The sequence below is a fragment of the Lutra lutra genome, chromosome 1 (assembly GCF_902655055.1).
Source record: "Lutra lutra chromosome 1, mLutLut1.2, whole genome shotgun sequence".
NCBI lineage: Eukaryota > Metazoa > Chordata > Mammalia > Carnivora > Mustelidae > Lutra > Lutra lutra.
In genome coordinates, this window is record NC_062278.1 from 176516662 (window position 1) to 176543574 (window position 26913).

The following is a 26913-nucleotide window of genomic DNA, read 5'->3' on the forward strand; positions in this document are numbered from 1 at the left end:
CCCGCATCGGGCTCCTTGCTCAGCAGGAGCCTGCTTCTCCCTCTGCCTCTGCCTGCCATTCTGTCTGCCTGTGCTCTCTCTCTCTCCCTCTCTCTCTGACAAATAAATAAAATCTTAAAAAAAAAAATATTAAAAGGAAAAAGAAGCTAAACTTTAGTTTCCAAGTCCATTTTGAACCAAGGGAATATTCCTCTGAGGTAAGTATTAGAGCCCAAAATTCAAAATTGACCATCTGCACATTAAGGAAAATGTGGGGGCAGGGGTGGGGACCTTATCAATAATTTCTTTAAAAAAAATAACAATAATAATTTGTTATAATACCTGAGTGAAATAAGTCAAGCAGAGAAAGTCAATTATCATATGGTTTCACTTATTTGTGGAGCATAACAAATAACATGGAAGACATGGGGAGATGGAGAGGAGAAGGGAGTTGAGGGAAATTGGAAGGGGAGTTGAACCATGAGAGACTATGGACTCTGAAAAACAACCTGAGGGTTTTGAAGAGGCGGGGGGTGGGAGGTTGGGGGAGCCAGGTGGTGGGTATTAGGGAGGGCACGTATTGCGTGGAGCACTGGGTGTGGTGCAAAAACAATGAATACTGTTATGCTGAAAAGAAATTTAAAAAATAATAAAATAAAAATAATAATAATTTGTTATAATACTTGAGGAAAACTCTTATAAAGCAAAGATTTTGTACCTGATAGGGATTCTAAGAATGGATGCTATGGAAGAGGATGAAAAGCAAGGCAGCATGAAAGATTTCAGGGGCTGCCACAAGTGGGCTCAGCTATAGACTGAACGTAAGCACTGTAGGGTTAATGGCACTATGACAAGAAATCAGGACCCCAGAGAAAAGATGAGGCATAAGGTGGGGTTGAGGTTTCACAAGGAAGCCAGGTAAGAGCTGTGGGCACTGAGGAGGCTGGTGAGCCAATTCTGCCACAGATGGATGGTCAGAAAAGGTGGGGAATGGAAAGTCGACCCTGCCAAGGGCAGCTGTTACGAGCACTGGTCCTGGAGTCTGGAGTACCCACAGCTGTGGAATCTGGGGCAGGTGACCTCACCTCTCTGAAGCTCAGAGGCTTTGCCTTCATGAAGAGCAAAAATGATGGTACTTGCTATGCAGATGTGTTTGGGAATTCAAGGCGTTATGTGTGGACAGTCCTTAGCACAGTGTTGTACACATCCGCAGGACTCACAGAAGTGGCGACCTCTGCTGTTTATTACCATTGCTTTACCTGCTGAAAAGCAAGAGGATGGAGGATTCCAACAGGAGGGAAGGGAAAAGGAAGGAATCAGCCAAGAAGAAAAAAAAGGGACAATCAGAGAGGCATGGGCAGCAAAGGGCCTCTTTGCCAAAACCCACGGAAGATAAATTATGAAGAGTGGGTCTTTAGTGTAGACAGGTTTAAAAAAAAAAAAAAAAAAAAAAAAGATAAGGACTGAGAAACAGTCACTGGATTTAGGGATCAGAGTCACGGATGACTGCTTTTTATCAGATGACTTTTGAAAACAAAATCTTTATGCAATGAAGTTTAATTAAGCTATACTTCTATATGTGAAATAATTTGCTCCTTGCAGCTGGAGTGACCTGAATGAGAGCCCGAGAGTACTCATTCTGCACAAATACCAGAGACCAAGCATGCTTTAAATAATAGCTTTGATTAAAAGAAAGGCTCTGGCTGCTCTAAGAATTAGGTTCTTAGGGAAGCTGTTGGCTTTCCTCTCCCCAATTTGAGATCAGCTCCTGCCAAATTCAACAATTACACCCCGGGGCCTAACTCCTCCTTTCTACACAAAGACAATCTAGACCATTCGTACGCCTTCTGGAGTTAACCATCTTGATTCTCCATTCTGCTTTTTTCTGTGTTTGGGGCTATTTCACTTCTCCTTTCCTCTTCTGGACAATGAGAGAAGGAGAAGGGAGAAGATAATCAAATAAAGACATTGTGGAATGTACTTACTCTCTTAAAAGTTGGGTAAAAATTGAAGACAGCACAAAAGAACAAAAATCTGATTTACAGAACTTTGTGTAACATGTAACTTTCAAATGCACTTTGCAATTTAAAATCGGCAAGGTTCTGCTTCAAAGAAGAGAGATAAGCATCTGAGAAGTTCTGGTCTTTCCTTAAATGACAAACAAGTCAGCATATGAAAATAAGAGCTTTTATGAAAGTCAAAGAGCACTTCTTTAGGGTCTATAAAGAATAATCCTGGGGCGCCTGGGTGGCTCAGTGGGTTAAGCCGCTGCCTTCGGCTCAGGTCATGATCTCAGGGTCCTGGGATCGAGTCCCGCATCGGGCTCTCTGCTCAGCAGGGAGCCTGCTTCCCTTCCTCTCTCTCTGCCTGCCTCTCTACCTATTTGTGATCTCTGTCTGTCAAATAAATAAATAAAATCTTTAAAAAAAAAAAAAAAAAAAGAATAATCCTAAAATTTTATCCCATAGACTTTGTACTCTCCCCCCTTATATAAGGAATAGGAAATTATAATAAATTCTGAATTACAAGGGTCCTAATTAATGAGATTTTACTCTTCCAGGACTTCCAAGAAAACAGTATTTTTGTCTCAGAGGTAAACTTGGCTAACATGAGATTTGGTATCATGATTCCAACTGCCCCTGGAAAAGCCTCATCAAATGGTAACATTCTTATCTTAGAAAAATTCATTTTTAAGCCGGCATTAAGAGGTATTAAAGAAATCCTGCCACACAAGAAATCAGGAGCTCTTACCCCAAGGTGCTAATAAATCCATTTGTCGATCCTTCCGCGTACAGAGAACAAATGTCTCCAATATGTAGGAAACTAGACATCTTGTCAGACATGTCTTTCTCGAAAAGCCTAGACAAAGTAAAATATGCAACATTATTAGAGGGAAAGAAATGCTCGGAGGGGGGAAAAAAGTCACTGAGAGTTGGCTTCACTCAATTTTCCAAAGCACCCTACTTAAAAGTCAAATTTAAATGAGTGTGTGACAGGCAGGCACTCAAACGAGCCAAGCAAGGACATATGCAACAACATTTTTTTCCATATATCATTTATTTCAGGATATTCCAACCACAATAATGCCGGTTTCTAACACAACCACACCCAAATCCGATTCTGCAAAGTGAGGACCCTCGATAATGAATAGCAAATCTAAAGACTGCAGGGAAGTCAGCCAACAACTTTGCAGTGATTAAGGAGTTGGAAAGTCTGACTTATAAAACATTAACACACTCAATCTGCCTCAGGCAATGTGAAGGCAGAAGGAAACACCTGGTATGAAACTTGGGTCTGGCAGTGCCTCTGCTGAGGTACCAAAGCAACAAAATTAATAAAAGGAAACCTAGTAACAAATACCACAAAGCTCTAGTGGCCTTTTAAAAATTCAACAACTGTACCCACTTCATCCAAATGTTGTTTCAATTTCTTTCCTTCTTCTCCTTCACCCAAACACTTGCAGGGGGAGAAAGGATCTTAGCACCTGGTCCAAACCATGTCAGGGCAGGAAGAATAATGCGGCTTAGGCCGGGTGAGAACCCCCTCAGGAATACCAGTGGCTAGTCCTAGAAAGGGCTCGTAAATTCCAGGAAATCTCTCCACAGCCCAGAAATCATTACATACACATACACACACACACACACACACACACACACACACACACACAGACAAGTATCAACAAAAATACTGACATGACTCATAGGAATAGCTTTCCTGAAGGCCATTGATATTGAGAAATGGGAGTCCATTTAAATAGTTAAAAACTAATTTTTATTTTTATTTTTATTTTTATTTAAGATTTTATTTATTTGACAGAGAGAGATCACAAGTAGACGGAGAGGCAGGCAGAGAGAGAGAGAGAGGGAAGCAGGCTTCCTGCCGAGCAGAGAGCCCGATGTGGGACTCGATCCCAGGACCCTGAGATCATGACCTGAGCCGAAGGCTGCGGCTTAACCCACTGAGCCACCCAGGCGCCCCAAAAAACTAATTTTTAAATAGTTAAACTAATTTGACCTTTAAAAAACAAGCTTAAGGGGACGCCTGGGTGGCTCAGTGGGTTAAGCAGCTGCCTTCGGCTCAGGTCATGATCCCAGTGTCCTGGGATCGAGTCCCGCATCGGGCTCCTTGCTCGTCGGGGAACCTGCTTCTCCCTCTGCCTCTGCCTGCCATTCTGTCTGCCTGTGCTTGCTCTCTCTCCCTCGCTCTCTCTGACAAATAAATAAATAAAATCTTTAAAAGAAAAAAAAAAAAAAAAAAACAAGCTTAGGGGCGCTTGGGTGGCTCACTCAGTTAAACCCCCAACTTGATTTTGGCTCAAGTCATGATCTCAGGGTCCAAGACTGAGCCCTGCATCAGGCTATGCATCGGGCCTGAAGCCTGCTTAAGATTCTCTCTCTCCCCCTCAGCCACTCCTCTCAAAAACAGATGGACATACATACACACATAAAAATAAAAAAACACCAAGCTCACTTATTTGGGAAGATAGTACACGGGTATGGACCCCAGCTAACTCCTCATGGCTTCATTGGGCATCTGGTGTAGACGCACAGGATAAACCAGGTCTTCCCAGGATCTCTCCTCCAAACCCAGAGCCCCTTAAACATCTTTTCCAATGCCTTTGCTCAAGTTCTGCCTAGAAATCATTCACCTCCAAAGCCATGGAAAAGTGTTCTCTCCTGAAATTGCTTTCTGGGCACCAAGTTCGCTTTCCATTAAAATTGTGCAGCAATGATCATCAGGAAAGCTAAGAAAGCATGTCTCCTCCTTACCAGGTGCTGAAAAGGAACTGAAAATGAGCCTCAGTTCACTGCTTGTAAGAATCTACAAGGAAAAAACCAATCCCTCCAAACAACCCAGACCTGGCAAGACAAAGACCATTTCACTGAACCTGAACTTCTACCTAGAGAAAGAAAGCACAGGAGAACACATTCTCAAACAAAACAGTGAGCATCTATAGACACACAAATCATGCACAGAGGGACAATTTGCCAGCCAAGTTCCACGCTCCAGAATCGTCTATCATTTTGCCATTTCTTCCTAAATGCCCAAAGGCAAACCCATGTTTTAAACAACATCCAAAAAAAAATGGCACAAATGAAAAACACTAAGGGCACTAATATTTCCCTTATATGCTTATACTTACAAGACTTATCATAAAGGGTAAGGAAGTCAACATAATTCTGGGACTGATTTTCGGAAAATAAGTTCTGTTTGAATTTGGAGTCACACCAACTTGGTGTCTTCACACTTGGGCCTCCAGGAAGGACACAGGTGAGTGCTGGATACAGGAGCTCAGGTACATGCTCCATCGGGAGGGCCTCGTCTAGCGTGACTAACTCTGTCCTTTGGACCATTTAGCCCTAGTGGAGACTGGGCCAGGAAGCAGCAGTGTGACCCTAGTCTTCTTAACTTTCCTCACCACCTGGTTACCTGACTAAAAGATCCCAGGCCCGTCATGGAAAGCAGCAGAAACAACTCAGTGGTGGAGTGATGAACTCAGTGCCCACAGCTGATCGCTGACACAGATGTCTACACCCAGTGCTTCTCTAGCACAGCCTGGCAGGGTTACCATTTCTAATAATGATGACTAACTTTCATCAAGCATCATCATGCCCCCCATTGTGCTAAGACACTTACAAATGTTCTCTTACCGAAATCCTCATGGGTACTGCTATTATTCTCATTTCATTATTGGGGAACCAAGATACACAGAAATGAAGATGCCCAAGGCAGGCTGTAACCCAGGTCTACCTGACTCTTAAGCAGAGCTTCTCATCAACAATGACCCTCGGAACACGGACTAACATGTCAACCATCCTTATTTTCTGGGTGATAAGATTACAAAGACCGGATTTTCTGTATTATGCACAATTCTATTTCCTCCTTTTTCTACTTTGGTGTTTCCTAATTTTTCCACCATGGCCATATAACACTTGGGTTAAGTCAGAAAAAAAGAAATTAACCTTCTTCCTGACCATGTTTATTAAGTAGACAACTAAATAATAAACTTTAGCCATATTTTACATTTTTTCCCAGAAAACAATCAGGACATCCTCCAAAGTTAATGATCCTTAAATGGGCAATCTGCCAGAGGTCCCAATTTTAAAGAAACAACTGAAAATGGGAGGGGGGCGTGTAGTTCTTTCCCAAGGTTCTCAAGACATAAGTCCCCTCAAAAGGCACTGGGCAGAAGCCCTGCTAGTCTGGCTGGAAGCTCTGGAGTTCTCCTCTCACCTACCATTAGTTAAGTGGAAAAAGAGGACGAGGACAAGGGATAGACGGAGGAGAGGTCCTGGGGCCATCACCTGCCATCATGGAAGGAAAAACAAAGGCCTGGAAAATGAACAGAACAGGCCTCTGGAGCCTGGAGGGGAGGAGGTGGAAAATCAGCCAGTGTGTGATGGGCCTGGGAGCAATCTTTTAGAAGACTTCCTGTTGGGGCGCCTGGGTGGCTCAGTGGGTTAAGCCACGGCCTTCGGCTCAGGTCATGATCTCGGAGTCCTGGGATCGAGCCCCGCATCGGGCTCTCTGCTCTCTCGAGGAGCCTGCTTCCTCCTCTCTCTCTGCCTGCCTCTCTGCCTGCTTGTGATCTCTCTGTCAAATAAAAAAAAAAAGAAGACTTCCTGTTGTTCAGAACAGGGTGGGAGAACCTGTCTCTTTATCGGATCCTGGACCATTTGTGCTGGCCAACTTCTCACAGCTGGACCCGGTGTTCCCATATTGTCCACACAATGACTGAGGACCTCCCCAGTACAAAAACAGCCAGGGCCAACCTGCCATCTGCCTGACCCTGAGACGTCAAACTCTGTATCGACACCCAGGGCTCTTTGCTAATAAACTTGGCGCTGGTCCCACAACATCTATGAGAAGGCTCAGGGGATCAGCTCAGGGGATCCAAACTTCTCTCTGGGTGCCAGTTATGATGATGATTAGCTCAACACTGCGATCCGGCCCACTTAAACTTCTCTGCTTTTGTTTCATCTGGAAAATGAGGATAACACGTAACTACAGGGATTGTTGTAAGGAACAGATGAAAAAGTGCGTGTAAAGTGCTTCGTTCAGAGACTGGTAGACTTTCACTCCTTAATGCTATTTATTATTTTTTAATGAGATGAAGTGGAATTCAGGAAGATCCTAGGGCTTCAAAATTTAAACCCAGCAAAAGAAAGGATCCTCTGTTTAAAGACAGGTTGGGGTGGGGGGCAGTGCCTGGGTGGCTCAGTTGGTGAGTGTCTGACTTTGGTTCAGGTTATGATTTCAGGGTCTTGGGATTGAGCCCTGCATCAGGCTCCTTGTTCATCAGGGAGTCTGCTTCCCCTTCTGCCCCTCCCCCTTCCCCTCAGCCCTGCTCCTGCTTGCTCTCTCTCAAATAAATAAATAAAACCTAAAAACAAAAAGTCAGGTGGGTATCCAAACAAATGAACTCCTAGATGATCTGTGACAATGTATTTTACTTTAAAATAATTATTCTCCCTAATTCACCTATTAAGAAAAATCTCAACTGTATGGAATTATGCTCAAATTCCAATCTCAGAGCACTCTGAGCTTTCCAAACATACAAAATCTTATCACAAAGGTTGGAGGCAACCTATACAACATGTAACTCCATCTCTTACCCCAATAATGGAATCCCCCCATTGTGTCTCCTATGGATGGCCTCGCTTCTGCTTAAATATCCAGCAGTACTCCAGGGCTCAAAAGTTCAAGTGATGGTTTCAGGTTCAGAGAGCCCAGTTAGAAAACATCCCTCCCCCCTTCCCCCCAACACCCCAACCCTGCTCCACACAGAAACCCCCTCCCAGAACTTTTGCTACTGATCTGTCCCATGATGCTCAGAACCCTCTCACAATGTGAATGCTCTCGGACCTCCTAAGGACTTTGCTTCTATTGGCAGAGAGCATCACCATCCTCCCTGGTTCCTGACATGGCCGGGCCTCAAGAGCATTCCACACCCAAGCGCCGGCAGAAGTGGGGACTCTGGCTCTGCCACCTCATCACTATAGGACCGTAGGCCTGTTCTGTAACCTTCCCAAACCTCCCTTTCCCCACCCATAAATGGGGATAATAAGAGTAGCTCCCAGGGCGCCTGGGTGGCTCAGTGGGTTAAAGCCTCTGCCTTTGGCTCAGGTCGTGATCTCAGGGTCCTGGGATCGAGCCCCGCATCGGGTTCTCTCTGCTCAGCAGGGGGCCTGCTTCCCCCTCTCTCTCTGCCTGCCTCTCTACTTGTGATCTGTCAAGTAAATAAATAAAATCTTTAAAAAAAAAAAAAAAAGAAGAAGAGTAGCTCCCTTACCAGGCTGTCAGAAGGTTCACTAAGTTCATGCATAGAAACTACTCAGTTAAGCACCTGCAGGAAAGAAGCGTGCAATGTCCGAAGGCTATTACTGGATCCCCACCACCTGCTCTGACACACTGATGCACCTCTTAAAATGGGATTGTCCCAAAGTGGCTTGACCTGGGCAGAGAAGGAGGACTGCTGCCTCTGTGAGGTGCAGCGGCTTTGCTGAGCCTCCCGCTGCCCTCGGGCACAGCTTCAGTTCTCTGTCCACTGAAACCACTCCCTGAGCAATGCAGAACAAAAAGGGACATTTGCTTCTACTCAAAAGAAAGGTGGGAATAAAAACACACAAAGTCAGAGAGATCCTTGAAGAACAGAAACCAGAGGTACTGGTCCTCAAAACCTCTTTTCTCAGAATCTATATTGTTCATTGCCTTTTCTACACCCTCTCCAGTCATCTTGTCCCCTCTGCTGACTCCCATGACTTCTCTATGACTCCTAAATCTGTACCTCATGGCCAACAACTTCTGGGATTCAGCTCCCGGATACCAACAGCATCTCAATGTACCAGAAAAAATTCACCTGTCTGCCCCATCTCTCTTTCTCCCTACCATGTCATTTACCACCTCAAAGCCCGTGGCACTGCCTGTCTTCCCTCTCCTTATCCCTGCCACAGAACGTTTGCTCATGCTCTTCCCTATCCCAACCCCTATCCTAGTTAAAGCCAAGATCGGTTGGTCTGGGGATCTGTTTTGTATAACGTTTTATTCCGATCACCAATGCCTAGCACATGGTGGTAGGTGCTGGTAAATATTTAGCAAATAATGAAGTCTGAGCATCAAATCTCACTGATTTTAAGTTTTAGTCTATCTGTTGAATACTCCAATTCTTTGGAACTCTTCTGCCCCCACCCAAATCCCAGCCAGGATCATTTCTTGACTGGGCTGCATAAAGACTGTCTCTTGAATCTTTCTTTGCCCCTCAATCTATTCTACACACACAGCCAGCTTGGTGGTTTTTTGTCCGCCCCCCACCCCCAGCATGATATTTTAGATACATAAATCAGACCATGTCATTCCCCTGCTTAAAACATTCCAAAATCTCCTTGGGAGTCCTCATGATCTGGTCCTTGCCTACCTCCTCCTCCTCATCATCATCTCTCTGTACTCTCTCTCTGCCTTCTACACTCTGGCCACAATGAACTTTCTCCAGATCCCCCAAAGTGCCAGGTGCCTTGGATAATCTGTAACTGCTGTCTGACACTTTTCTCCACATGGTACCCTCATTACCCCAGGACACTACCACTATCCAAAAATTGCTTATTCACTGGTTTGCTTATTAACTTGTCTTCAACACTAGACTATCAGGCCATGAGAACATGACAGGAGAATTCTTCTTTCCTACTGAATCCCAGTGTCTGGGATTTGGATTAGCTATTACCTAAAAGAACGTGAAGTATTTTTAGGTGATTGTTTTCCTAAAACTAATGAAAATCAAGTTTATACTGTTGGAGCAAGGATAGAAAACAGAGCTCTGTTAGACCCTTTCAAGAGATTGCTATGAGACCCCTGGGGCAAATAATACATTATATGTTAATAAAAATAATTAATATGATAAAAAAAAAAAAGATTGCTATGAGAAATTTGGAGTCAGAAAAAAATTATCTAACTTCTGTCCCTGGAAGAAACTACCCCTACCCCACTGACCAGTCCCTGTGTGTCCAAAAAGGCTAGAAATAGACTCAGAACCCCTGAGTCTGAATTCCAGCTTCACGTGCTTAAGCAACTGACGTAACTTTTCTGAATTTCAGCTCTATCATCCGAATCAAAGAAAAGGGGACAAGGGAACTTTTCCATCTCTCATTTTGAGGGGTAAAACAAATAATCCACACAAATGCTCAGCCCAATATACGGCCCTTACTAAATACTTATTTTTGTATTTCTGAATGAGACTGAAGTGGAAAAAGTTCACTTTTCTTGCTCCAAAGCCTTCACTCATTTCTGCCCATAACTTGTCCTTCTTCTACTTGATGTAAGCTTCTTACTTAGTCAACACTGTTGGAAACACATTCAAATAAACACAAGTCCCAGAAAGGTTTCAGTGCTCTGTAAGCCTAGGAGGTGGGTGATACTTGGACAGGTCATCAAAGGTATTATTGCTTTTTGGCCCCCAAACTCACCAAGACCACCAGACCTCAACTCCACTCCCACTCCTAACAACCAAACCAGGCCCCTGTGTAAGGAAGGGAGGAGGTGAGGTGGAAACCTCTTCAAAGAAATAATTCAATATTTAGAACCTCCTCTATTTTGGTGTTAAGGAGGGCTAAATCACAGCCTCACTGAAAAAGAAGTATATTCATTTCAGGAATTAGGATAGGTTTTGATTTTTTTCTTCTTATTGCTAAAAGCTTTGACTGTGGCAGAAAACTCACTTATTGTGATTTTTCCCATCTATTTCTCCTGTAGGCACTGAACTAATTGCATTATATTCGTTTTTCTAAAAAAAAATCTCAATTCTCGCCTACACACAATTCAGAATTTAAAAGTTAGCAACTCCTGAAACGAGACAAAATTAGAACACTTTCATTAACCAAGAAGTTACCTAAGGTATCACGTAATCCTACACAGGCAAGGGAGAAAATCAGAAGCCTTTATTTACACCAGGTAATGGACCCCAAAGCCAGGGACCCAAATAGTCTGACCGGAAGATTTTATTGACACACAGAAGCAAGTCTCCTTTATTTAAGATGAAGCCACCTGGCCCTTGGGGCTGTAATTCAGGGGGGTGGGGCAGCCCCACTGACACTGCCCTTAAATTAGGTCCTTCCAAGCACTGGTATTGGGAACTAAGGACCCCTCCACCACCACACCTGTCCCCCGCCCAGTGGACCATTCATTCCCTGAGCTCCAAGCTCTCCAACATCTGACCACCCAATTATCTTAGCTTTGACAACCTTACATACATCACTCAAGACATTCAAAATACTCCCCAGTGGCCTGGATTGTAATCATTTGCCTTTCTTAAACAAGTTGGCTAGCAGGGAATATCTCATTTATTTTTAACAGCTTCTACTTTGATGTCTTTAACACCAGATGTGACAGAACCAGAGACCAATAAAGCACTGAAACAATCTAATTTCTATTAGAGAACATAACATCTGAGTCCAAAAGCTACAAGGAGAACTAAGTAAGGTTGTAGAGTAGTAGCTATAAAGAGAGTTATATTGGAAGCTACTATTCTCAGACACAGAGAAGAACCCAGATTTATTATTTTTTAATGACCCATCCCATTGCAGAACTTCTACAATGCTTGGTATAATCTCGCACATCTGAAAAAGGTGAACATCAGACAAATACCACTAGCTTCCAAGTTTTCAGTGTCCTCTGCAACTCAGGAGGTCCTTTACGGGGAAGCAATTTTTCTTTTTCTTTTTTTCCCCCAGAAACAGCTTAAATACATCCCCATGCATATATTTCTAAACAAAACCCAGACTTAGGGATAATCAATTACATCCTGCTACCTAAGCCTTCAACTTCTCCATCTCTTACTTGTTCCATACCACCACCCGCCTTTAAATTATCTAGCTATCCTATAGGCTAGTGGCTCCCAATGACACCCCAGAAACCACTGGGGGCTCCCAACACCTTTCAAAGGATCTTCAAAGTCCTATTTTCATAATAACACCTATGCACTATTTACCTTTTCACTCCATCTCTCAACACGACAATGGAGTTTTCCAGAGGCTGCAAGACATGTGCTGTCTCAAGAGACTGAAAGCAGAAACAGGTATATGATATGCGTCTCCAGCTATCTTCCATTAAGCCAGATCGCCAACAATTTGCAATAGTGTTAAACAATGCCAGTCTCTAATTTTTGTTTTTATTTTAGAAAATACAGCTATCGTTCATTTAAAAAAATGTTACTGGGGCACCTGCATGGCTCAGTAGGTTAATTCTTGGTTTCAGCTCAGGTCACTATATCCTGGTCTTGAGGTAGAGCCCCACATCGGGATCTATACTGAGTGTGGAGATGGCTAAAGATTCTCTCTCTCCCTCTGCCCCCTCCTTCCCCACAAAACGTTACTGCATTATTGTGTGATTGGCTTATTTTTGTGTGTGTGTTGTCTCAGTAGTTCATTATCTCGGTGTTAAATTCTAATGAGATAAATACGGACTGTTATACCCACATCAACTAAAGTTCATTGGGGTCCTCAGTAATTTCTAAGCATGTCAAGAGTTTCTGAGACCCAAAAGGTTGAAAAATGCTATAAATTTTAAGTTTTGGTTTGGCACTGGCTTTGGGCTTAGGACTCATACTTCATTAATATGAAAAACTGGACAGAACAGGATTAAAATACAAAACATACAACATGCGGGAGTTTAGAGAGGACCCCCTGATTTGAAACCCCCTTTTTATTCAACACATTCATTGAATACCTACTATGTGCTATTCCTAGTCTAGGTGTGCAGGATATATAAGTAAAAAGAAGACAGTCAAGGTCCCTGTTCTCATGATGCCTATATTTCATGAAGGAGAGTTTGTTGACAGGCAAGACACATCAGGCAGTTAAGTAGTAGGCAGAGAATTGAAACTGGATGATATGACCGTGTGACAACTTAACTTTTGTCTGGTCAGAGAGTGCAAGCTTAGACATTTAAGCTAAGACCTGAAAGTCAAGACAGAGGCAGTCATGCAAAACAATCAGGCGGAAGAGCATTTTAGATAAAGCCAACAGCTAGTACAAAGGCTCTACAGAAGAAAAGAACTTGGCAAGTTCAAGAAACAGAAAGCCAGCCACAACGTCTGGAGCATTAATGGGAAATGAAGAAAGTGTGGGGTAAGGTCAGAGAAGAGAGAAACCAGGGCTAGTGGGACTTCCCAAGCCAGGCTGAAAAGTCTGCCTTTTATTCTAAGTGTGACAGGGAGTTTACAACCTTGACCGAGTTACTCATTCTGGAACTCAGTCTCCTCATCTGCAGAACGGGGATCATGAGAGCTTGCCTCACACAGTTGTGCTGAGGATTAAATGTATAAAAGAAAATAATGGGCTTACTTAGCTCATAGGAAGTAAAACACGGCAAACACCTCTGTTTGCTATGATTCTTATTGGCTAACTTGCTGTATTTTCAACTCCCATAAATGACTCTTACTAAACTTTTGAGCACTTACAATTATTTGAGGATTAACCCTATCAACCAGCAATTCCACACGACGAGTGGATATAGACAAGGGGCACACTGTGAAATCCACTCATCTGAATTTATCAGTGCCAACTCCAGCAGAATGTTCTCCCCATTATTCCCAGGAAGACCCAGGCTACCAAAGTACAGCCAGGTGAAGAAGGAATGACTGGATCCCACCTTCATAGGCCCCTCTGGGTCTACCCTTCAGTCAGTGAGTTTTGCCACTTGGCCTCAAAGCACAGTGCACTTAGAAAGTGATTCTTCTGCTAAAAAATGTAGCCAATGGAAATCCATCAGTCTTCTCTGTTCTTTCTTGGCATTCCACATCACCTCCACCTCCTGAAAAACAGAGGGCCTTTGACAAAGACTTAGTGCTGGTTTTACTGCTGCTTGCTTTAAAAATGATTGTTGAAAAAGAATAAAATCAAGACTTCCTTTAAACTAGGCAGCAAAGGGAGGGCTCATGCGTGAAGACTTAAAAGCGCCTGGAGGTTCAGGAGGCCATCAGCAGCTAGTCCCCCGGAAACACAGATGAAACCTGGGGGCCAAAGCTGCCACCAAACACAAAAAAGCCACACTTCGTTTTCAGGGCAAGCAGCCCCCTGGAGGGCAAAGCCAGACAAACCACAAGGCTTTTCAGAGGGAAAACAAGAGTGTGCCCAGAAAAAGGAAGAGTTGCCAGCATTTGATCTATCTTCTGGCCGGAGGCCAAGGACACTCCTTCTACACAAGCCTCCCCCTAAGATGCCGTCACCCAGGTACATATATGGTAATATGGCTGTAAATACAGGGAAGAGAAAACTTTTCTACAACATTTATGGTTGATTCTTCCAAGACAAGGAAAGAGATTCTCTTTACAACTGTCTCTGCTTCTGTGACTAGGAACTCTCATGGTTAATTCTGGAACTTCCTTTGAGCAAAGACTCTTGACGATATCATCTTTATGGTGAAACAAGGATGAGCAGTGCAGTATTTTTGCATTGGCAACCCCGCCGGCAGCTTCCCCCTCCCCACCCCCATACACGTTTACGGTGCTGCCCCCTCCTTGCCTTCTTGTTCAATTAGTGGTTCCTCAGATGGTCCTCAGGAATGCAGAGTGTCCCCATCAAGGGATAATGTATTCTTGTGCAAAAAGCACTTCTCTCGGGGGGGATAGAAAATTGCATTCTGCTTTCATTTTCAGACAGTCCCAAAGGAAGTCACCAATTCAGAAGTTTCAACTGTAAGCAGGGCCCTCTATGACCATCTCAGAAACAGCAGTTGTAAACCTTTGGGTCAGAGCAACTCTCTAGTGTGAATATTGCTCATTAGACACACAACAGATACACACGCACAGAGATAAACCTACTTGCCTTTTCACAAACGTGCCCACGAAATACCCTGTCCTCCAGACAGGTACAACATCTACATGGTTATTTTAGAGAAAAGATGTCAATTCTGACGTTGGGCTCTCGTGTTTCCTGTCGTCCAAGGCCAACATAAGAGAAGCCAATCCAAAGTTCAAAGTTGCCAGTCAGAACATTTTGTATTTGGTGGATAGAGATCATCTAGCTAAAATTCTTCATTTTATAGGCAGAAAGAACAAACAACAACAAAAAAGCCTGAAGGACTTCTTGTAGGCCACAAAGCCATGTCCTGGCCAAAGCTAATAGACCACGGGGCTCCAGAAACCAAAGCCAGTACTTGGGGCGTGAGGGGGAAGGGGAGTGGTATTTATTTTACTAAAAAGTTAAAGTTAGCCCCAGCCTGAAGAGACACCCCCCTGTTCACAACCTGAACCACAAAAAAAACAAAAAGCAAGCAAACAAATAAAACCAGCAAATCAAAGGTTAACATCCTCAGAGAGAGAAAAGTCTCACGCAGTCTGGGAAAATCACTCTTGGACAGGGCTTCTCAACCTCAGGGCTACTGACCTTTGGGGGCAGACAATTCCTTGTTGTAGAGGACACATCCTGTGTATCACAGGATGTCTAGCAGCATCCCTGACCTCTACTGACTGGACGCCAGGAGCACCCATTCTCCCTCAGCTGTGACAAAGAAGTCTCCAGACAGTGCATGAGTCCCTGCGAGGCAAAACTCACCCCACCGCTTGAGAACCACTCCTCTAGGACAGAGCCTTTGTTTTGCAAGACTTTTGCAAGCATGTATTCTTCTACAACTTGGCAACAATGACCCAAAGCAGGTATTTTTATACCTATTCTAAAGAGGAGGAAATAGAAGCACAGATGTGACATGTTTTGCCCACACCCAGGAGACAGTCAACACTCAGACATCTGGAGGCCCATCCTGCGGTTCAGCAAGGCAGTACCACTACAACCTGAGAGCAGCTTCCTTTCGCTACCCGCTTGTTACCTCTGCTTTACTAACACTCAACAATTTCTCGTGCCTCATGCCCTCCCAAGAACCGTTCTGAGCAACATCTCCCAAGCTCCCAAAAGGAGTTGCTGGACGTGTGTCTGCCAGCCCTCACTCGGCTCTCCACAGCAAAAGGGCCTTTTCGAAGCAAACCGCCAATTCAAGAAATATTTAATCAGGGCAGGCGTACAAAAAACTAGATTCTTCTGACCAGCAGTCTACATCCTTCAAAGGGAAACAAAACATGGAGATAAGTAACTTCATTCGGCAAATGGTTTGGTGGACACATAACTATTTGTCAGGTGCATTTGTAGGTTAAAAATCAAAAAGCCCGCAAGGAAAAGAGACATAAAGTGCTGGGGAGTTTCAAATCACAAAGATTTTCAAATGATCAGGAAAGGTTTTCCAGAAGAGGAAGGAAGGATTCGGGTTGGAAACACAAGTATTTGGCAAGGTGGATAGAGATGGGACGGGGACAGCAGGGCAGAAAGCATGTGGGCAAAGACACAGAAGCAGACACAGTCACAGGCACAGAAGTGAACGTCCCTAAGTCTAGGTGTTGCATCAGCTTTTTCTCTTCAGAAACATGCACACAGTAACGTTTTGAAACTGTTATAGCGGGACAAAAAACACTTCCCAGACAAACCTCCTCTTGAAATGCAAACAAACAACAAGAAGCTTGGAGGTGGAGTGATGTTTTTTATGTCCATCTTTTTTTTTTTTTTTTAAGATTTTATTTATTTGACAGAGAGAGAAAAATCACAAGTAGGCAGAGGGGCAGGCAGAGGGAGAGGGAGAAGCAGGCTCTCTGCTGAGCCCGGAGCCCGATGAGGGACTGGATCCCAGGATCCTGGGATCATGACCTGAGCCGAAGGCAGATGCTCAACCGAACCAGCCACCCAGGCGCCCCCCTATGTCCATCTTTTTCTGAAAGGCAACATTCTATCAAGCAGTCCACAGGTTCTGCTAAGTGGACAGGTCATAAAACATTATAAAACCTAACTTGCTCAAAGTGTGACAGCATCATATTAAAACGCAGCCTTGTTCATATTTGGGACTCCCCAGCCTTAAGCAGGTTTTACATGTATTGTTTGGTTTCTAGCTCTACCTGAAACTGCCAATAAAAGAGTCCCCAAATGAAAGCCCCCAGATGTCAAAAAGGGTCCTGCCAGGCCTACATGCTCACCTTCAGTGGGTGACTTCGCCTATCTTTCCAGTTCACTGAAAATGGAAAGACTGCGAGGGGCAAGTACAAAGGTCACTTTTGACAGGTGAGACCCAGCCAGGAAAAAATAGCCGTAAAAATAAGGCAAGTACTGAAAAAGCACAGAGCGTTCAGTCGAGAGGGGACTGTGCTAAGAGGGCAGGTTCTGATTCAGTGGGTGAGGGGTGGGGCCTCCGAGTCCACATTTCTAAGGAGCTCACTGTGGAAACCCGTGATGCTGGTGTGATGAACACATATGGAGGAATAAAAATGTAAAACAACATTTCTCAAACTTTGGACTGCAACCCACAGTAAGAAGTACACTACACTTACAACCCAATGCTCACTGTGTGTGAGAGAGAGACAGAGAAGGGCGGGGGAGTGTTCGTTGCATCGTACACGGTTCCTTCCAAGTACCCATACAATAACGCTTTGACGTTTTCTATTCTACCCCACTCCATTAAAAAGCTGTGATGGAGGCCCACTAAAATGATTTCGGGACCTCATCATGGGGTGCCATACAGTATGAAAAACATGTGTGCAGAACAAGAATACCATTCCTGCTCATCTGGGGGGGACAACGGTATTAAGATACCAGTATACTAAGATTATAACCCATACCAAAAATGGAAAGTTTTGTGTACATTCAGGATGCTTTTTTAAAAGGCAAAGATGTGTTGATTACATTTTGGAATTACATTTGGAAATACTTCCACTGAAAGCCCTCAGGTTGGAAGTTTTCCTCATTTAGATTTGTTTCCTGACCTGTAGGAGGAGAATAAGAATACCTCTCGGGTCCCTGAGGAGAGGTCTCTAAACACCATTTCCCTCTCAAAGGATCTATGGCTCCTTGGAGGAAAGGCTGATTCCAGATCTGGGATAAGAAAGATAGACGATGAGCCTGGAACATTCGTATCAAAATCAAGAAAGCTATCAAAGACTACTAGGGTTGTGTTTTTTGAACCAATCCGAATAGCCAAAGTTGCTCAGCAAAAATGTACACTTTGATCATCAAGAAGGATAGCTACACAAATAGAAACATATCAAATATGCTTAAGTCCACCAGTTCATAAAGATATTAACAACAACAACAAAATACCGATTTGTCATCTTAGGATAAGGGTTTCTCACCAGTAGCATGGCTGTTACTGAGAAACAGACAGTTCCATGTTGCGGCAGGGCTAGGCGATGTGCTGTGGCTACTTATCAGCATCTCCAGCCTCTATCCACTGGATGCCAGGAGCACCCTCACCCTAGCTGTGACCACCAAAACTGTCTCCAGATATTGCCCAGTGTCACCTCCTTGAGAACCACTGTCATGTATCATGGTAGGGAATCAACTGGATATTTTTGAAAACTGGTAAAATACAGAAAGAAATTTAAGTACAGATTCTGTCTTTGTTACATGAACTATATACCCCAGGGAATAAAAAACTTAGTGGAAGGAAATTTCTTTTTATAAAACAGTTCAGCTAAGGAATGAATAAAGAAAAATAGGAGTTTTTACAAGTCCAAATGAACTAACGGATTAAGGAAATGAACACCCATGACTGCTAATATCACAAGAAGACGTACCCACACACATCACATACTCCCCTGAATAAAGTTCAAGAAAATAGTAGTGCACCCCCCCCAAAAACCTGATTCTGATCAAGGTTCTGCATTTAACAACCAGATATGATATATACAGAGAACAGAGGAACATGTGCAACTATACCACACAGATGCAGTGAGCAAAATCTCAACTATAGGAAAATAGATCACCCAGTTTCTTCAGTAACAACCACAAAATGCCTAGGGAAAAAGAGGTGTAGAGGAAATATACAGAATAAAAGACACATCAACCATTTGTAATGTATTGACCTTATTTGGATCCTAATTCAAACATACTGTTAAATATGCCTATATATTATTATTACATTATCTAGATGTATACATATTATATTGTATGCACGTGTGGTATATATGCAATTACACACGTTGGAAAGAAGTGAGAACATAGAGTTAATTAAAAAATTTGTTTTTCCTTGAGGTGGATAAAAGTATCACAATTTTTTTTAACCCCAATACTAGAGATATATACTAAAAGACAGATGAACTGGTATGCCTGGTATTTGTTTCCGACTCACCCAACAGGAGGGAGAGAGTGTATCAGAATACAGGTGAACACAGATTAGTCATGGATTGATAACCATGAAGGGTAGGTGATGAGTAAAGAGGGATTTGTTATACTAAGATCTCACTATTACACATACTTCAAATTTTCTACAGTGAAGTTTTCCTTTTAAGGGCAAAGAAAAAAAGTACCTGGCCCTACCTACCCCAGAGAATTAGGTTACCCTGTAGAAGAGATAAGAAATTCTGCATTGACGGAGAAAGACAACTATCATATGATCTCCCTGATATGAAGAAGTGGAGATGCAACGTGGGGGGTTTAGGGGGTAGGAAAAGAATAAATGAAACAAGATGGGATTGGGAGGGAGACAAACCATAAGAGACTCTTAATCTCACAAAACAAACTGAGGGTGGCCGGGGCAAGGGGGGTAGGGAGAGGGTGGTTGGGTTATGGACATTGGGGAGGGTATGAGCTATGGTGAGTGCTGTGAAGTGTGTAAACCTGGAGATTCACAGACCTGTACCCCTGGGGCTAATAATACATTATATGCTTATAAAAAATTTTAAAAATTAAAAAAATAAAATAACTGAAATGTAAAAAAAAAAAAATTCTGCATTGAAATGAATGATTACTAGGCTTTATCCCTACAATAAGATAGCTAACTTTCAAAGAGTGCTTTACCTTCCATTCAGATTTCTTTAGAGTATAAACTGTATAAGAAAACTTGGATTCTATAATGATGAAGAAATCTGAATAATTTTTTACCCTAGTGATGCCATCCATGTCACCACTCAAAGGCAATCTCTTCAAAGGTATAGGCACCTTCAGAAAAATGAAGGCACATGTGTCTATTTATTAATAAGAACAGAGCTTCAGGATCGAGTGCAATACAGCAAGGTACCAAACTTGAAGTACTGTACAAGTCCTTTTTATGAAATTTAAACATACATGTAATTTGTATATATGTATACATGGGAGGACTCTGGAACCCTCACCTTGGATGTGGAGGAGTCTGGAACGCTCACCTTGGATGGTGGGACTGGGGTTGCCTGGTTTGGTTTTATTGTTTATCTTTCTTACTATTTTACTTTAATTGAATATGCTTATCTTATGCAATTAAGTAACAACAGGTATGTACATTATAAATCAATACACACAAAGGGGTCCACTTCACTTATCAGAGAGAATCACTTATGTGGAACTTCGTATCCCCTCAGGGTGATGCTAGAAGCAGAGCATGAGTTCTCCTTGTGTAATTCTGTAAAATGAGACCTGACAGACGGGGGTGGTAGCAAAGTACACAAAGTCTGTGTTGAAGAAAAACCACCAGGAATATCATTAGGCTCTTAAACTTCGTTATCCAAACCAAAAAGAATATTCCCTTCCTACTAAAGTGGATTACAATCTGAGGTAAGCCATGTAATTAACGAGACTGTCTAGAAATCTGGGTTTGACCCCCCTCCCAGTTAAGTTGGAATTCAGTAGGCGATCTTGCCAGCCTCACCAGTCCCTTGAGAAAGGAGAATGTAGCTCAGGGAGGCAGAGAACATTAAGAGTTCTGAGACAGTTAAGAAATCCTCAGGGAGGGGCCCCTGGGTGGCTCAGTGGGTTAAGCCTCTGCCTTCAGCTCAGGTCATGATCCCAGGGGCCTGGGATCGAGTCCCGAATCGGGCTCTCTGCTTAGCGGGGAGCCTGCTTCTCCTCATCTCTCTCTGTCTGTCTCTCTGCCTACTTGTGATCTCTCTCTCTGTCAAATAAATAAATAAAATCTTTAAAAAAAAAAAAAAAAGGAAAGAAATCCTCAGGGAAATCAATTAAGGCTTACCTGCAAAACCAGGCTCCTCTAAGATCTGACCCTGATTCCTTCTTCCACCTTAACACCTAGCACTCTCCCTCAGCTGCAACCAATCTGGCCTCCTGGCCTTTCCCTAACCTGTTGTACCTGCTCACATCTCAGGGCCTCAGCACTTTCTGCTCCAGTCCTTTGGAACATCCTTCTCAGCACAGCTAACCGCTCACTCCCTTCAGCTCTCTGCTCAGATGCACTGTTCAAGAGCCCTTCCCTGATTCCTCTCATTCGAGATCCCTTCCTGAATACTTTTATCCCCTTTATGCTGTTTTGTTATCATTTCTTTATTGTGGTAAAATACATGAACGCAAGATAAAATTTGCCATTTTAATCATTTGTAAGTATAAGATTCATTGGCATTAATTCATTCACAGAGCTGAGCAATCAACAACTTCCATCCCTTTCCAGATTTTTTTCATCCTCCCTAGATGAAACTCTGTACCCATTAAACAAATTCCACATAGCCCCAGCCCCTGGTAAGCACCATTCTACTTGTCCTCTTTATGTATGGCTTATTTCACTTAGCGTGTTTTCAACCTTCACCGATCTTGTAATGTGTATAATGATATCATTCCTTTGTCAGGCTGAATAATATTCCATTATATGGACATACCACCTTTTGTTTATCCATTCATCTGTCAGTAAACACTTGGGTTATTCCCACCTTTTGGTTACTGTAAACAGTGTTGCTATGAACATGAATGTACAAATACCAGTTGTGTCCCTGCTTTCAATTCTTTTGGTTATATACCCAGTGTAAAACTGCCAGATCATTTGGTAATCATTTGGGGAACTGCCATACTGTCTTCTGCAGGACTACACCATCTTACACTCCCACCAACAGCACACAAGAGTTCCACTTTCTCCCGATCCTCGTCAACATTTGTTATTTCTGGTTCCCCTTTCCTTGGCTTTCTTTTTCTCTGTAGTGCTTGCTACCTGTTATACAATATTTGATTATTTATAATTCCTGCTTCCCCCCAACTAGGATTTAAGCCTCTTGGGAACAGGATTTTCATTGTTGTATGCCCAGCACTTAGAACATATCCCAGCACATAGTAGGTCCTCAAGAAATTATTGAATGAAGGAATAAACGCTTTAAAGTAACAACTTTAGGAGGTGTTAGATATTCATAAAGAGATTCATCACACCAAATGCCTTAAACTATGTCCAGCTGAGGGAAGACCCTAGCCATTGTTCAATAGGAGAAATAGCTCCACAGGTGACGGTTTCAGTGGCGTTTTCAGCTCATGCTCATTAGCAATAAACTCGGAATGAGAGACACTATAAAAATTGGTCAGAATCATAAAAATTATGTCATTCATGTCACTGACTTCAAGCCTTAACTGATTTCATCCAAAGAGCGGTGCAAAAGCTTAAAACAGCAAAAATAAACCAAAAAGGGACCCCTGGGTGGCTCAGTTGGTTAAGCAGCTGCCTTCGGCTCAGGTCATGATCCCAGCGTCCTGGGATCGAGTCCCGCATCGGGCTCCTTGCTTGGCGGGGAGCCTGCTTCTCCCTCTGCCTCTGCCTGCCATTCTGTCTGCCTGTGCTCGCTTGCTCTCCTCTCTCTCTGACAAATAAATAAAATCTAAAAAAAAAAAAAAAAAAACTTTTAAAAAAAATAAAAAATAAATAAATAAACCAAAAAATTAAATGCATTTCCAGTTAATAAAAAGCCTACAAATGCCAACAGTAAACAAGATGGGACACTGGCCTTGTGTAGACTCCTTAATTAGATGTATCCAAGGACAGCTTGACCTAGAAACCTAGCTTCAGATGTATTTTTATTTTTTGTTGTTGTTGTTTTCTGTTGTTCATATTTGGTGTTTATTATTTCATTTTGGTTTGTTATTTAACAGCTGGTTGTCGAGAAATCAGTTTCCATGACATAATTATAAATGAACTAAAAACCCTGCAACTTTTTTTGTCTAGAAGTCAGCTAGTTGTATACCATTGGATTACAAGTTTCATTTCCACCTCTAATACCCTGGTCTTCCCTACTTGAAAATATTTTGAGGACAAAGGCAAGAGATTTATCTTGTTGGGTTCATCTTTCCTTTCTTCTAAGCAACAATTCCATCTCTCATTCCTAAAGAAAGGATGCCAATTCCCTCCAAAAGGCAACTACTTTGTTTAAAAATCAATAATACTATTGTCAACCCCCAACAATTTCATGGGGCTCAAAGTGGAGGTCAGTGGTCATTCATTTATAGCATGAAGAACTTTCCCTGCCTGGTAAGAAGGAAATCTTGATAGTATATTCTGTTCTGATTTGAATTATTTAAAGAACAGACTGTACTTTTAACACACACACACACACACACACACACGTGCATGCATGCACACACAAGGAAAAAAAATGAAAAAGTGTTCTGCACAATTGGCCACAAACCAAACTTAAGAGTATATGAAAAGAATGAAAAGATAACGATACTTCACAGTTTAGACTCATTGCAATTCAAATTATCAAATTATTCAGACTGAAAAATACCTGATTCTTTTAACCTGCTCAGATGCCTTGATGTAGATGATCGAGATGGATTTCAGTTATGAGATGAACCTAATGCTGAACTTAGACAATGTTCCTTGTGGTGTGGTTTGGTTTCGTTTACTTTCCTCATTCAGGCTTTCAGCATATAGCTTTCTAAAACAAAGTCAGTATAACCTCTAATACCTCCTCAAGTAGCCACACTCTTATCCCTACATCTATGGCTACATCATTTCCTTCTTAAATCAAGGTAAATATTATTACTCATTCATCACTGGTGGGACATAAGCAAGAGTTATTTCATTAACAGAAATAAGTTTACCATTTCTTCTAGCTTCTCCCTTCACCTTTACCCTCTAGCTTAAATGCATCTGTGGAACACAAGAAGCCCCACAACTAGGAGTTCTACTTTGCTTGATTCCACTGTGCACGAGCTACTGGGCAAGTGTTCCTACTCTCTACACCTCAGCTTCTTCACCTGTACCGGACTCACTGGGTTTCTGTGCTCTATGGCTCTGGATCCGGCTCACAAGTACTTCACGTGTCAGTATTATTTTTAGCAACAAGCTGGAGAAGAGTATGGATCAGTTTCTCTTGGTGCTGTAGCTTACTCAAAAGAGGGGAACTTAACCCTTTCCTTGGCCTTCTGAGCACCCAAGCAGCCATGAAAATCAACTAAACTCTAAGAATGAACTACACCCCACACATCCAAAGGCTTCCCACTCCACCAGCATGCCTAAGGATCTTATCAACAGGAAACAAAAGCATTATACTACTATAATGAAGTGTCTGCCTTTTATTTTCTAATTTAAAAAGCCTAAAGATTGTAGCCCAGGGAACAGCTAAATATTTAGAACATTAAAGAAGTTGCTGAGACCCGGTTGTCCGCCCGTTATCCCGTTGTCTACCCTGTTCCTGGCCATTTCGGAAGAAGAAAACTTGTGACGGTCAAATCTGCAGCAATGGTAATGTATAGGCAGCTGTGAAAACCTCCCTTTCTTTAAAGTGCAGTCTGACCATTTGGGGCAGGTGGACAAAAGCTGCTTATCTTTACAGATATGCTGCCTCAACTCTTATCCCACAATAAGCACCTAAACAAGAGGGGCTCATCAGATTCCTTGACTTTCAGGCAGCTTCAAGTCAAGGACTGGATGCTACTCTCTCATGCTTCAAGAACTAATTTCCCTTTTTAAAGTACTAATACTTCCAAATTGCCAGCAACCACTTTCATTTCTTGCAATCCAACCTACTCTGATTAAACACATGTTACAGCAGAAAAAAAAAAAAACAAAAGTGACTACTTTTCAAAGACAGAGGCAGTTAATTTTTGCTTCCATATCTTGGCTGATGAAATGTACTGCATCCTTCAGAATTTAAATCATCAGCATGCTGCCAGGCATCAATGGGCATTTCTTTTATTGCTCCATTTAATGGCTTCTGCTCCCCCCCCCCCCCCGCCCCGCCCCAATAAATCTTCAGGCTGCCTTAAGTCTGAGTCTTGGCCAAAAGTGCTAGGCAGGACTGCCCCCTGGATCTCAAATGCTCCCTAAAGCTCTTACAGAAGGCAGTGACAAATTTTGGACACCAAGCCCTAGAGTCTGCTTTTCTTTTCTACTTCTAATCTCCATGGCTCTCTAGAGAGGACATAAAATACACTTAAAACAGAAACTCATTATTGACTACAGCTCTCAGGCTTTACACTCACCTGACCTAGGTCAGGCACTCTGTTGCCAAAACCCTCCAGCTGTGCGAATCCTGCTCCTCCGTAGTCAGCAACTAGGTATTAAGAAAAAAAAAAAAAAAAAAAACTGAGGGTAAGACTACGAAGACGAGCCCCTAACAGAAATGCTTCAAACTGCAAACTTCCACCTTCTTTAGCCTCCTTCCAGGAGAGACCCCCCTCCCTCACCTCCCGGAACAAGACCGGAAGGCTGGAGGGATCAGCTGGACAAAGACTACAGGTAACTTTGCTTACTTATTTCCAGTTGTAACTGACAAGTGAGACTAGGCACGCAAAAACTTGGAACGTGCCGGGGGAGCTGGAACTAAGGGAAGTGTTTGGCAGATCCCAAAGCACTTGTTTCCAGGAGCCTAGGCCAAGTATCCGCAGCCCGCATCCTCATTGGGCGTGAGCTCGGTCCACATACACTTCATCCCTCACCGCTCCCCGGGTTTTCTTCCGTTTTCAAAACCCTCCCCACTCCCCCCCCCCCACATGCATTTTTCTCTCAACCAGGCAGCTCCAGGGAGGGCTACTTTTAAAAGATTGTTTCCTTGAGCGGACTCACATATGACACCCCGACATCTACCCCCCACGCCAAAAAAAAAAAAAAACAAAAAAAAAAAAAAACAAAAAAAAACCATTTCCTGCAGCTGCTGCAACAGTTTCCAACTTAGGGGAATGCCATTCCAGTCCCGAATGGGTAGCCCTCAAGGCCAGTCACTGGAATCGATAAATTTTTTTTAGTCTCAAATGAACACCCCAAAATGCCGTCAGTTTAAAGAGCCCCCAAACGTATTCAAGTGCATGCAAATCCACCAAAAACTCCCAGAGAACGGGGCAAAACTTCGGCGCCCGGGGAGGACAGTACCAACTCCCCGCGCCCTCTGCCCGGCCCCAGCCGCTACCTTGGTGCCCGGGAGCCACGCCGATTTGGGGGAGCAGGGCGAGGAGAGGAGTTAGCAGCCGCTGGGTAATCCCATGTCCGCGAAGAGGAGCTCGTTCCGTTAGGATGGAAACGAACACCCACACCTCCTCTCTGCGTGCGCTTTCTCTCTCTCCACCCTCTGCCTCCACCTCCTCCACCACCACCTCCTCCTCTCCTCCCACCCCAGCGAGCTTGAGGAAACGCTTCAGCAGCACATCCACATGGTTACTGCACTTTGAAGCAGCTCCTGGCGGCTTATATAGGCCGGGAAGCTCCCTGGGCAATGTAGTCCGAGTCCGAGGTCGTGGAGGCGCCTGGGGCTGCGGGGAAGGACTACGAGTCCCAGAATCCCCTGGGCTCCGGGCTGAGCTCTAAATAGAAGCGCGCGGGGACGGGGAGGGGCGTCCTGCGGGGCGTCCGGGCTGCGAATCCGGCTTCTCGCAGAGAGCTGGTAGGGCTTGCAGCCGGCGACCCAAAACCACCCCTGGGGGGCGCCCCCAACCCTTGGGGACGCTCCTCCTCCGGCTGCCCCCCTTCCCTTGAATCCAGGTATCTCTGGGAGATGGGGGCAGGGAGCAGCTCGGATTTCTGCTTTGGGAAGTTTTTACGAGCTGTTACCCACCCTCCCCCCCAACCCCCCTCCCCGGCTCCTTAAGTCCTTGAGCCAAGAATTTCAGAAATCCAGGGCACAAAAACGCCAGTGTTTGCGGTCAAGGATTAAATGCGCGAGGTTGTCTTTATTTAATCTGCTACGCCCTGCTGGGGTCTGCACAGAAAACTAACTCGGAGCAACGGTCCACGCAGGCGGGG

General features: G+C 43.5%; 1 protein-coding gene across 7 annotated transcripts in view; it reads right to left on the bottom strand.

Annotated features, from left to right (window-relative positions):
• The window catches only part of ITPR1 (inositol 1,4,5-trisphosphate receptor type 1), a 331871-nt gene extending 305539 nt beyond the window's left edge, over positions 1–26332 (bottom strand). For all 7 annotated transcript variants that reach the window (XM_047746291.1, XM_047746284.1, XM_047746265.1 and 4 more), the window contains exons 1-3: positions 26084–26332; positions 25161–25231; positions 2731–2838 (exon numbers count right to left, since the gene is read on the bottom strand). In XM_047746291.1, the coding sequence (XP_047602247.1) occupies positions 2731–2822 (92 nt within the window). In that variant the 5' untranslated portion in view covers positions 2823–2838; positions 25161–25231; positions 26084–26332. The remainder of the gene's footprint in view (positions 1–2730; positions 2839–25160; positions 25232–26083) is intronic.
• Between the last annotated feature and the right edge of the window lie 581 nt (positions 26333–26913).